This window comes from Xenopus tropicalis, chromosome 4, assembly GCF_000004195.4.
Source record: "Xenopus tropicalis strain Nigerian chromosome 4, UCB_Xtro_10.0, whole genome shotgun sequence".
NCBI lineage: Eukaryota > Metazoa > Chordata > Amphibia > Anura > Pipidae > Xenopus > Xenopus tropicalis.
Genome location: NC_030680.2, coordinates 75,908,226 through 75,921,563, shown reverse-complemented (window position 1 = coordinate 75,921,563; position 13,338 = coordinate 75,908,226). Strand labels below are relative to the sequence as shown.

Sequence of the window (13,338 nt, the reverse complement as noted above, 5' to 3'; positions counted from 1 at the left end):
ATTGTAACTAATAAGGTAAACAAGTCTCTTGGGGGAACTGAGACTTGCAGCTTAAAGAGCAATTTCACCTTAAACAAAACATTTTGTGCAACATTTCTTTTTGTCCCTCTTTTCCAATGTTGGGAGGTATGGCTTAATCTGTCCATCCGTGTATGGCCACCTTTTGGCTGATGCTGCATGGGGCTGATTTTCAGCCTGTTGAAAAATGCAGCCCCTCCACTGTCATCAGCCACCGAGCTTGACTGGACCCAGAACCATTGTGTTGGCCTGGGTGCAGGCACACTAGGCAGATATCAGTAATGAAATGAAAGAGTTCGCATTTCAGAGCCGATATCCGCCACACGTGCCTGCACCCGAGCGACACAATAGTTTAGGTGCAGGCAAAGAAGGAGGCTGATGCCAGTGTAGGGACTGATTTTTGGCCTGAATTTTTCCACAGTGACAGAATTACAAAACAAAAGAACTTTGGTTTGAGAAATCCAGTTGTTACAGGTGAAAATTTTTTAGGAATTCTGGTAAGGAAAGTTGCATTGTGGGTAAAACCTTCTCAATAGTGTTTTTTTATTGTCTTTGGTTCCAGTTAACACTGGTCTTGTCAATTAACTAGAAAACATGTTCTTAAAATTCATACATACTGATGAAAGACATAAAAGCTTCTAGGTCTCAATAATAAGCACAAGATCCATAAATATCCTGCAAAATATATCCTTAGAAAAAGTGCACAACAATGTCATCTTTTATAAAGAATGATCACACCTGATGTCACATGACTCACTAAAACATGTGTATTATAAGAAATAAAGTACCCACAAATTTAATTTACAAAGATTATAGACTTTAACCTTTTTACTGCCAACGATGTATGGGATACGTTGTGGTAGAAAAAGGGCTTAATTGCCAACGATGTATGGGATACGTTGTGGTAGAAAAAGGGCTTAATTGCCAACGATGTGTCCCATACGTCGTCGGCAGATGAAGGATTCTCTCTGCAGCGGCGCCATGGCCCACCGCTGCAGAGAGTTTCTAGCGATGACAGCCCCCTGGGCAACGGAGCCAGGGGGCTGTCATGTGGATCCTGCAATGCGATCATCGCAGGACCATCCTAGAAGCAGCAGACACGATCGCATCGCGTCTTCTGCTTCCTGCTTCCCCCCAACGCCGCCGCCCACTGAGATCCTGCAGCCTGGAGGACAGAGCCAAGCGATCAGTGCTTCAGGACAGGTAAGGTGTTTTTTTTTGCACTTACACACACACTTACATACATTAATACACACTTACATACATTTACACACACTTACAGCACACAATTTAGCAGTTTTTTTTTCTGGTTTTTGGTTTTTTTTTTTCATTTTTCACACTTATATACACTCATATACACACTTACACACTGTCACACAACTTTTACACATGTACACACATGTATACACAAACACTTTGTTTTTTTTTCATTTTACCACTTTGTTTTTAGTTTATTTTACCTAAAAACTGTTTATTTTGACAGCGTGACTATTGGATCAGATATTCTGACCACTAATTGGATCACATTCAAAATTATGTAGTGGAGAATGCCATTATGAGCAGTAATCAGCATGGCTTTATGAAGGACAGGTCATGTCAGACCAATTTAATTGCTTTTTATGATGAGGTAAGTAAGAAGCTGGACAGTGGGGATGCAGTAGATATAATCTATTTGGATTTTGCCAAAGCATTTGATACCGTTCCCCACAAACGACTGCTTTCTAAGCTAAGGTATATTGGTCTTAGTGAAGTCGTTTGCACATGGATAGAAAACTGGCTACAGGATCGGGTACAGAGGGTGGTTGTTAATGGCACATTCTCTACTTGGAATAAGGTTCTCAGTGGGGTCCCTCAGGGTTCTGTACTGGGTCCACTTTTGTTTAATTTGTTCACAAATGACTTAGGGGAGGGTATTATGAGTAATGTATCAGTGTTTGCAGATGACACAAAACTCTGCAGATCAGTCAATTCTATCCAGGATGTGACATCCCTGCAGCAGGATCTTGACCAACTGGCAATCTGGGCAGCTAAGTGGCAGATGAGATTTAATGTGGATAAATGTAAGGTCATGCACCTGGGATGTAAAAATATGCAGCCACTTATACCCTTAATGGGACTGCACTAGGCAAATCCATAATGGAGAAGGACCTTGGAGTCCTTGTAGATAATAAACTTGGCTGTAGCAAGCAATGCCAGGCAGCAGCTGCAAGGGCAAACAAGGTTTTGAGCTGTATTAAAAGGGGTATAGATTCACGGGAGGAGGGGGTTATTCTTCCCCTTTACAGAGCGCTGGTAAGGCCCCATCTAGAATATGCTGTTCAGTTTTGGTCTCCAGTGCTCAAACGGGACATTATTGAGTTAGAGAGGGTCCAGAGAAGGACAACTAAGCTGGTAAAGGGTATGGAAAGTCTCAGTTATGAGGAAAGACTGGCCAAGTTGGGTCTGTTTACACTGGAGAAGAGGCGCTTAAGAGGTGACATAACTATGTATAAATATATAAGGGGATCATATAATAACCTTTCTAATGTTTTATTTACCAGTAGGTCCTTCCAACGGACACGAGGGCACCCACTCCGTTTAGAAGAAGGGAGGTTCCATTTAAATATTCGGAAAGGATTTTTTACAGTGAGAGCTGTGAAGTTGTGGAATTTCGTCCCCGAATCAGTCGTGCTGGCTGATACATTATATAACTTTAAGAAGGGGCTGGATGGATTCTTAGCAAGTGAGGGAATACAGGGTTATGGGAGATAGCTCTTAGTACTAGTTGATCCAGGGACTGGTCCGATTGCCATCTTGGAGTCAGGAAGGAATTTTTTCCCCTCTGCAGCAAATTAGAGAGGCTTCAGATGGGGTTTTTTCCTCTGGATCAACTAGTAGTTGGGCAGGTTATATATAGGCACTATGGTTGAACTTGATGGACGTATGTCTTTTTTTAACCCAACTTACTATGTAATTACACCGTTGTGTGACTTAATTTGTTGTTTCACTGATTTTTGTGGTTTTATCACATTTTTATCCCTGTATAAGTGTTCCTGATCTGTATTTAGCATAGCTTTGCCATGTGTAACTTTGGTGTACAAAAATAACTTTACCTATTTTGAATTCATCAGAATGTGTACTTTCCAAAAATATATGGTTTTCTGGGGGTCTTTGTATAGTTAGGGGGTGTTACAGCACATAATACACTGTCGGGGGTCTCTGTATAGTTAGGGGGTGTTACTGTACATAATACACTGACAGGGGGCTCTGTGTGCAAAAGCTGAGTTGGCAGGCGAGAAATCCTTATGCGCTATTTTCATTTTGGGTTTAGTACATTCCACAGACTTTGGTATATCTATGCATTTTGGGCATCAAACTGTTCAGTAGACCTCTGGTGTTCATATTTGGGGTGATCTGCCTTTATCTGATCTTTATCAAGAAATTGTGAGAGATAAATGCGGCAAATTGCAACATTTTTATGCAATTTTCTGAAATGTCATAAAAATCTGCAAACTTAGGAAAGCTTTACAGCTTGGTACTTTGGAGCAAAAAGAAATGTTTACCCATTATAGATTCGGGGGAATGTGTACTTTCCAAAAATATATGGCGTTCTGGGTGTAATTTTTTGTAGCATTATCCCACATAAAGGATGTAAATGTGTTGATTTTGCAGGAGCTGAAATGATAGGTCATATGGGGGTATGTTCCCATTGGGGCCCCTACATGCCAAATATTTAGGTAAACCTATACATATTGGGCATCAAACTGTTCAGTGGACCCCTGGCGTTCATATTTAAGGTGTTTTATCTTGGTACCTAATGCTATGTGGGAGATAAGATGCTGCAAAGTGGAAGCTTTGAGGGGATTTTTGGAAATGTCATCAAAATTGCCAACTTTAGAAATGCTTTGCGGCTTGGTACTTTGGAGTAGAAAGACACAGGTACCCATTTTAGATTCGGGGGAACGTGTACTTTCCAAAAATATATGACTTTATGACCCTTTGTGTACACACACACATATACGGGTATAGGATCCATTATCTGAAAACCCATTATCCAGAAAGTTCCGATAACGAGAAGGCCATCTCCTATAGATTCCATCTTGTACTTGAAGGTAACTAAGATATAATGAAACCTTACTGGAGGCAAACCAATCCTACTGGGTTTATTTAACATTTAAATTATTTTTTTTTTAGTAGAATATAGATACAGTGATCCAAATTTCAGAAAGAAAAAGAAAAGAAAAACCTCAGGTTCCATATCTGTGTGTATATATATATATATATATATATATATATATATATATATACACATAGAAGCTGTATACCCAAATATACAAGGGAATGGGAAAAAAACACACTTGGCTGTGCAGTGCTTGTGTCCCTTAGCAACCTATCGCCTGGTAACAAGTTGTCATCAACACAGACGGAAGTTAAACAAGGGCTGAGTGATAATGTCCTGACAGACTTGAGACCTGCAAGAGGTGAGTAGACAGGAAGATTATCTGATATTAAGCAATAGCCCTTGCATTAGACACATTGGTATGCTGCACTCATTATCATGCACTTGGGCATTCTATATATCCCTGGCCCTAGCACATTGTTGTGCCATATGTAACAGCTACTGTGGTTTTCTAACACACAGGGTGTAATGGGAATTAGCACATCTAATGCATTTCTGGTCACAAACAGAGGCTTTTAGGTCAAACAAGACATCTTTAGCAGCCATTGCATGCAACCGTACTACAGGAGCATTCGAAGTGACTCCATGCTGCATGTTATCCCATTTCTGCAAACCAAAAGGGTGTTTTATTCCAGGACACAGGAAAGTTGAATATAATATATCACTGATGAAGCAGATTGAATATAACTGGCACATTAAATATTGTATCCATGCATTGTGTTATATAGAGTGACATATTATAATGCTGACCTGCAGGACATGCTTGTCCCGTACTGCAGCTTTTCCTTCCAATGCCATTCTGAAGCCCTGGATAATACTTTATTCCAAATCCCCACATAAACTGCCTGGATTACATTCTATAAATCTGACTACAGTCACAGCACAGTATAGGTATTCATAAAGCAAATTACTGGAGATACTGGCAGGCTACTAGAAAAATATAATTAGAAATAACATTTTAAAAAATGTAGTCTATGCATGATTGTTTTTCATTGAATTGAAAGGAATAGTATACATTTGTATTTAGCAAGAGACAAATAAATAGGGCTTGTTCAGATATTTGTTTTCTTTTCATTAAAAATAAATGTTTTCTTGATTCTTGACATTATAAAGTACAAACAGCTTATTGTTTTTTTTCTTACCTTGCCCTCCCTCTCCCATTAGCTGGAACCAGGGGAGTTAATTTAAAAAGAGATAACAGAGCTCATTTTCTTAGAGATAGGAACAAGCTCTGAATTGTAGACCTTAGTTTGGCCTGGGCCACACGGTCCGCTTTATGGTAGTCTCCCTGCCCAGCCCCTTCTAGCTGGCCGCCACAAGCAAGTACATGTTAAATTATGGAAATGGGACTTAATGGGACAGCATTGCTGTATGGCCTATCCTGTCCCCTATGGACCTAACTTATTATAATCTGCACTTCCCTTTGACATCCTTGTGCTTTACTTTTGTACAAACCTAATTCTATGCAAGTTGTTGAGAGGAAGGCCTTCTAATCCTTTACTTTCATTCTGCGACTACAGCAAGCGCCTGCCACACACCCTGTGAGCATAGTCTGATAATTAAGGGGCCTCTTTGTTAGGTTAACAAACATCTCTGTAAACTTACTCTAGGTGGTGATGTCTCAAGGCTGGTATGGTCACAGATCCAATGGTTGCTGGATTGCCCCCACTTCTACCAGCTCACGGTGCAAACTGGCAGGGGTGAAACATACACTGTACCATCCTCTTCAACCCACCCTTCGCCGAATGGAAATGGATAGCGTGGCGCACAAGCTGAGTGAAGAGCATTCAAGAACCAGCACGCCATTAACTCAAGGTAAGATGCTAGATGTGAACCATGTGATATGGTTAAACCATCTTTCAAAATGAGTTCCCTTCTTAAACAGACATTCCAGACTAATAGTGATTTGCAAAAAAGTGTGAATCCCCTGAAACATAAAAGATAAAGGGGTTGAAAGTAGTCCCTCTGAAGAAATACTAAGAGAAGGATGCAGAGAGTGTGAGAGGGAGAGTCCAAATGAGTGCCCAGATTAAGAATTAGAGATATTAGTAGTGTTGACAAGTACTAATTTTTTAAAATGGTATTTACTGTTTAATAGGAGTTTCTATTAAGAACCACTGGTGCCAAATAATTGTATATAAGGCAAAGTAAGTAGAATACTCGTTTTGCAAAGTATTGAGAGAGCCTAAGTTGTGTGTGTGTGGAACAGAGGCTAAGCTAAGCAAGTAGCTGGAAGTAGTTATAAAACATATTACAAGCAATGTAGGTGTAGGAATCCGTAGACTTCAGAAGTTGTGCATTTTGTCTAGGAATTAGTGTTTAAGCTTGGGGCCAGTGGAGTAACAATAAAGGAAGCAGACCCCATGGTCACTGAACAGGGGGCCCAACCGCAGGAGAGCAGGGATTTATACACAAGCAGGTAGGTGGTAAGTGAGTAAAGGGAGGCCGGGTAGGGTTTGTTACTCTGTGCCAGGCCCTGCCGAAGATTCTTTTGCAGGGGGTATATTTACTAAAGATTTTAAAGCAATTGAATTCAACATGTTTTGGTGTGTTAACTTTACATTGGAAAAAATAGGCCAATTTATTAAAGAAACAGTAACACCAAAACATGGTAATGTTTTAAAGTATTAAAATATAATGTACTGTTGCCCTGCACTGGTAAAAGTTTTGTTTGCTTCAGAAAGACTGCTATAGTTTATATAAAAAAACTGCTGTACAGCCATGAGGGCAGCCATTCAAACTAAAAAAAAGGAGAAAAGGCACAGGTAGCAGATAACAGATAAGCTCTGTAGAACACAATGGGAATCTATGCAGCTTCTCTGTTACCTGCTATGTAACCTGTGCCTTTTCTCCTTTTTTCCAGCTTTAATGGCTGCCCCCATGGCTACAGAGCAGCTTTGTTTATATGAACTAAAGTCATGTTTCTGAAGGAAACACACAACTTTTATATGTGCAGGGCAATATTATAAAAGATATTCATTACTTTGATACACTTTCATTTTTTGGTATTACTGTCCCTTTAAGAACACCAATCCAATCCAATCAAAAGTTATTCGGACAGATTCACTCTGGTGAACTACCATTATAAATATACAGCATCTTCTTATCTACATCATCATGGCATTATTTTACCAAAGCATTTTCTCCATTGCTCGCAATAATGTAAATGTGATTTCAGTAAATACACAAACTTTGATTAAATGAGGAGAAAAATAGTACCTTAGTAAACATGCCCCTATGTTTCCAGCTGATTAGGCATGGTGTCTATTATAACATCATCATATAATAAAATCACAAGTTGTAATGATAATTGCATTGTTTTCAGGCAAATCCTTTCAGATTAACAAATATACTAATTTACTTACATGGATATTAAATTCATGCTTTGGTATCTTGCAGATAACTTTAGGAATGCAAGCTTTACATCTGTTGCTGCTCCAGATTGCCGCCTTCCATCACTTGTGAGTGGAATGAAGTTCTTTTTTTTTTACCAATGCATGATCATATCATATGTTCAACTCATGTTCACTATAGCAAGCCTGTGGTTCCCATCTACTGTGTTTGCATCCTCAAACTTTGTTAAATAGTGCTAGGAGCAATATATTAGCAAGAGGTGCAAAATCTTACAAACATATATGCAGGAGCAGGATGCAAAATCAGATACTGCTTAGCTTGTAGCACCAAGGAGCGACTTGCTTGATTAAAAATGAATACTTTATTACTTTACTTTATTAAACTATGGATATTTGTAGATGATTCCCATTTCACATAACCATACGCTTGATGCATTTCATAGCCCTCCGCCACTTTCTAAAAAGCACAAATGGTTTTATTATACACAGGAAGTTAAATCACTCCTCAAGTCCCACCCACTAAAACATTAACTCATACTATACCAAACTGCATCTTATGCACAAAATCACATATGCTTCACATATGCACATATTGATTACATAAAATAGCAAGAAATCCTACCCTCTACACAGCCAAGAGGTATTCTAGGATTCCTGTACCCATGCTGCATGGTCTGACCTATTTATAGACCCCACACTGACAGGTGGCTAAATACACCACTCCTTTGAATAACCAATTCAAATACTGTAAAACTGAATGTCTTCTTCCAGTATAGGAGCTGGTAAATTCCTTAGACATATGAATTATGTCACAGGCCTTAAAGCTCCCTCATCACACTTATAGGCACACTTATTTTTCATGAACTGTCCTATTGTAATGTCTTTTGTACATTGTACTACACATTAGTGGGTTACGTTACAGGTTATTGATTCAGAGTGCTTCCATACACTATACAGAGTTACGTTGCTCACGCTATTCAGCTTGCACTAATATTAATAAAGGTACTTGCACCAATACACGTACCCTAAATCTTGCGTGTAACTTGTATGCGCTGCTTCTGCCCAATTCAACAACCATATTTCAAGTGTATGATGGAGCTTTAATATAATATACTTTTCGACTTCAGTTGTATCATTGCAGAGCCCCCAACAAGTGCAGAACTTAGTGTTCAGTCACCCAGTTAGTATTGTTTGGTTCATATCTGCATGAAATACGCAAACTGAGTTAATAAATAACAGGTCCAGCATCAGCTTGCCTTGGCCTCAGACTTTCTAAAACATATTCCTTGTTCCTCTAAAGGGTAAACTCCATGGGAGCTTTTGTCGGATGGTGTTGGACTGACAAAGTTGTACTCGCATGGGTCAAAATATAATGGGACTGATAGAAAAATCTAAAGTGTAAACTACATGAAAGGCGACCTGTTGTAAGGGAACGCTGTATGCTGAGTCTTCATCTGACGAGACAAAATCTAATGGTGTCTGACAAACTTTTTTCTCATTGAACTACATATTGACCGTCGGTTGTAAACGCAGGAACAAAACAGACCATCTGACTTTACTTTACAGCCTATGGAGATTAGATTTTGTAGGATCCCACAAAATCTTATGCTGATGCTTGGTGTTGCATGGTGCTGTGTACTGTTGCATGGCAAGATCAGATAAAATTTGACTGACAAAATCTTATCAAAATCTCCTGCGGAGTTTTACCCTAAAGCTACAGCATTAGCATTAAAAGAAAATGGATGATATATACAAAATGCTATTTTTTTTCCTGGAACCAGTGTTCAACAGAGGACTGCATTTTGCAATACCTAGAAACTTTATGGAGTTTATAGCATCAGTGGTGGATCTATTTTGGAAGCATCACTGCTAAGTTCTGTCTTCATGTTGTATTGCATTTGTGTGCATACTGCCAAATACCAGGCTACCAGACACATCCCGTGTCTGACTTCACTATGAATAAAAAATCTTCTGAATGATGCACAAGTTAGGAGATAAGTAGGGGCAGAAGGGGAAAGGCAATTTGCCTCACCCATCTGCCTCTCACAAATACAGCAATACAGAAATAAATGAGCCATTACTCCTTATAAAATTTGAAGCAGGTAATTATTTCCCATTTACTTTACTAAATTCTAATCATTTCAGACACAAATACAAACTTAATTTATTAATGATACATTCATTTACTTGCACCAGGAAATCACAGACACTGGACGGCAAATAGCAAAAAGATTTGCCACAGGTACAATGGCACCGCTACCCCAAAGTACAAGCCAGGAGGAATGGAGCAGTTTTACCAATGCAGCTACTGACTGGTCACAGTGTAGCTCATCCTCTGGGGAATTTCAGGTGAAGGACCTCAAAAAACAAGGTAAGTGTGTTGCAGAAAATGGATAGTTTTTAGACTGTAACATTGTGATTAAGTATTTTCCATTAATTAATCTAGTTTTTCTGATTCTGAACTTGAATCTGAATAAAACTGCTTCATATACAACCTGTAAAGTTTCAGGTGTTCAATGTGAGAGTGATTATTTAGGTACAAATGTGCTGAACCTATTGGCACTGGGTACAAAGAGAACCCTGGAGCTAGTGCCTGGTCAGTAAGTGCGGTTCCCCTGAATCAATAGGCACAGCACAACTTGAACCAGAACAGAAGGCAGGAAGGACGGAGGTGCACTGGGCATACCTATACCCAAGCACATTTTAATGCAAGTAATGAAAGTGTTTTTATGTGCAATGGACTGCAGGGAAATTGCAGGGACCACAAATGAATTTGCGGACTTTGCCCCTTTGTTTTTATCTTGCCAAGGATATATACCAGTGCTACAATACATTCTTACAGTACTCATCAAAAAGAATGATATAAAAAAAATAAAATACACTGCTTTTAAAAAAATATATTATTATTTTACACATTGCTTTTTGCCTGCAGTTTTAGGTTACAGGGGGTATGCTGTGTGCTTGCTACCTACTGATGGCACCCGCTCATGGAAGGTAAGAAAAAGGCTTATTCAGATCAGTTGTGAGTGTATCATGGTAGCCTCTCCTCTCTGATACCAATATCTCAGGATCTACTACTTATTAAATTAGAAAAGGGCTGACTCTAAGGGCTCTGGTACACGGGGAGATTAGTCGCCCGCGGCAAAACTCCCTGCTCGCGGGCGACTAATCTCCCCGAGTTGCCTTCCCCCTGCCATCCCACCGGCGAACATGTAAGTCGCTGGCGGGATGGCAGACGCGGCGGCGCGATTTCGCGCAAATCGCCGAAAAAGACTTGCGAGGCTTTTTCGGCGATTTCCCGAAAAGGGCTCTGGCACACAGGGGGAGATTAGTCGCCCGCGACAAAACTCCCTGTTCGCGGGCGACTAATCTCCCCGAGTTGCCTACCCCTGCCATCCCACCGGCGAACATGTAAGTCGCCAGCGGGATGGCAGACAGGGAGTTTTGTCGCGGGCGATTAATCTCCCCCGTGTGCCAGAGCCCTAAAACAAAATATTTCCTCTACATCGCTGTACGTGACTGCTCACAAATTTTTACTGGTTTCAAAACTGGGGCCAGTATATTTAAAAAATACATATTTATACACCAAACACACGTCTCATATAGTGGAAGGTTTCTATGAACAAATTAAAAAAGTCAATGTGGAAAACATATAAAAAGGCTATAACGCAGAGAAAGCTTTATTAAAAAAATAAACAGATATAAACTGTTTGGAATAGCAGTGGAGGAAAGTTCTGGAACCCATGGTTAGCATTGTAGCCTAAACCCACTCTAACATGGTCCATACCTCAAACAAAAATGGCTGCCATTATTTATTTGTAAATTAGTGCAAATTACGTACTTAACATGTTTTTCCATGACAGTATTCCTTTAACAATCATGGAACATTTTGATGTGTACTGAAAAGTTGCTTAGAAATACATTTTCTATTATTGTGCAAAAAGATAGTATATCCCATTCTTTGGGTGGGCAGAACTTTAGTATTGATACAGAAGGTGATTCCCATGTTGATATTCTAAAATATGTTAATTTAAGCATATTACTTGGAACTTCATATAAAATATCTTGTTCTAGTACTGTCTGCAGCAAAATCCATCTCTAGACAAATATGGACCATCGCCTGTACCTGTGGAAACACTGTGAGTATTTATTATACCCACTACTTCAAACTTCAACTCTTTCAGCTATACACTGAAATGTACCTTACTCTTTTCTTCCAGGAACACATACCGTTCACCTGGGAATCTATACAGGTATCTAACAAATCTTTTATGTAGTATTTGGTCATATCCCAGGTACATATATGAAGCTTAATTCTTGGTCCAACAAAGTAGTTACTTGCAGTCAGAGGGCAGCTCATGTGACAGACATAAATGATTGAGACTAAAATGTGAGAGAGTTCATCACAGAAATATTCAGCTTCTTTCTTTTTATCTCCATGGGATTTTTAGAAGCTTATTTATTAATGGGTGAAAGTTAGAGTTTACAGTATGATAAATATGATTCTAAAAATCCCATAGGAACTAAAAGCAAGTGGGTGAATTTTTCTGTGGTGAGCTCTAATCGGTTTCTAAATTACCCATTTTATAGGAATATTCCTATTTTACAAATTGTTACCTGGAAGTTAGAGACTGCTGTTTTACTTGTGTCCCTAAAAAAAATCATTTCCCAGAAAGTAGCCATTTTTGGGTATTTTGATTTTAACCCTTGTGAATCCCAGTTTATAACCAGGGAAGGAGAGTGAAATGCGTGACTGGAGAGGCTATCAATAGATGGGAGAACTTAAAACTGTATGTGTATATATGACAATTGGTCTCTTTTTTTTAGTAGCCTAAACCTCCCTATTATCATTATCCCTAAAAGTTTACTAGTCTCAACCTGTTTATAATCTCCACCATGGAATGTTATTACTTACAATTTCTTGCTGTACTGCAATTTTATAATTTTAGCCCCAACAAATTACCTTCTTTAGGTCAAAATGAATTTAGCAGATATATATGTATTTAATATCAACTGCTAATGTCTTACTGTGGATAGACAAACTGGCAAACTATGCTCTTTGAGCTAAAATCTTTTTTTTTTTTTTTTATTAAATCTTAATGGCAAAACTGCATTTTAAAACTTGTATCTATCAATTCATCATAGCAATATCTCAAGCATTTTTTGTATCCCCTTTTCTACCCCTAGCTGGAATTCTTCCATTGGAGATAAAGTATAGGCACAGCAATTAAAGAGTAGCAGAATTCACTGATGATGGAAAAAATAATAAAGGAACAGAATGGACCAGATTTTGTAATTTTTTTTCCCAATCTGCCACAAAAGATTTAGATGGTAAATGTTATCAAAAAGGTTTATGTATTTTTACTAAATAGTAAATATGACTTCATCTTTTTGGTGCAGCGAGATGTTTACTTTTAAACAAGTTACATAGGGTTGAAAAAAGACCAGAGTCCTTTAAGTTCAATCCTTCCAAGTAAACCCAGCACACACAAACCTACACTGACCTATGTATACACTCACACACATAAACTCTATATAACAACATCAATACTAACAGTAGATTTTAGTATCACAATAGCCTTGGATACTATGCTTGTTCAAGAACTCATCCAAGCCCCCCCAAGAATCTGCCATCTCAACTAGGAAGGGCATTCCACAACCTCACTGCCCTCACCGTGAAAAAACACTCACGCTGCTTCAAATGAAAGTTCTGTTCCTCCAATCGAAAGTGGTGACCTCTGGTGCGCTCATGGTTTTTATGGGGAAAAAAAAAAAGAACATCCCCCAACTGCCTATAATCCCCTCTAA

General features: G+C 38.9%; 1 protein-coding gene across 2 annotated transcripts; it reads left to right on the top strand.

Annotated features, from left to right (window-relative positions):
• Positions 1–4,379: 4,379 nt before the first annotated feature.
• On the top strand, positions 4,380–12,919 carry tepp (testis, prostate and placenta expressed). Of its 2 annotated transcripts, NM_001170510.1 has the most exon segments (9): positions 4,469–4,478; positions 5,788–5,992; positions 7,577–7,638; positions 9,727–9,901; positions 10,463–10,524; positions 11,605–11,669; positions 11,751–11,783; positions 12,718–12,731; positions 12,734–12,769. In NM_001170510.1, coding segments are annotated over 8 exon segments (618 nt in total). In that variant the 5' UTR covers positions 4,469–4,478; positions 5,788–5,793; the 3' UTR covers positions 12,742–12,769.
• The last annotated feature ends 419 nt before the right edge of the window (positions 12,920–13,338 follow it).

Bases quoted from the DNA above. Each gene is read 5' to 3' on its own strand.
- tepp (XM_031899925.1), top strand. From the start codon at position 5,794: ATGTCTCAAGGCTGGTATGGTCACAGATCCAATGGTTGCTGGATTGCC. The intron at 9,902-10,462 runs GTAAGTGTGTTG...TTTTGCCTGCAG, and splicing joins GAAGGACCTCAAAAAACAAG to TTTTAGGTTACAGGGGGTAT. The intron at 10,525-11,604 runs GTAAGAAAAAGG...ATCTTGTTCTAG, and splicing joins ATGGCACCCGCTCATGGAAG to TACTGTCTGCAGCAAAATCC.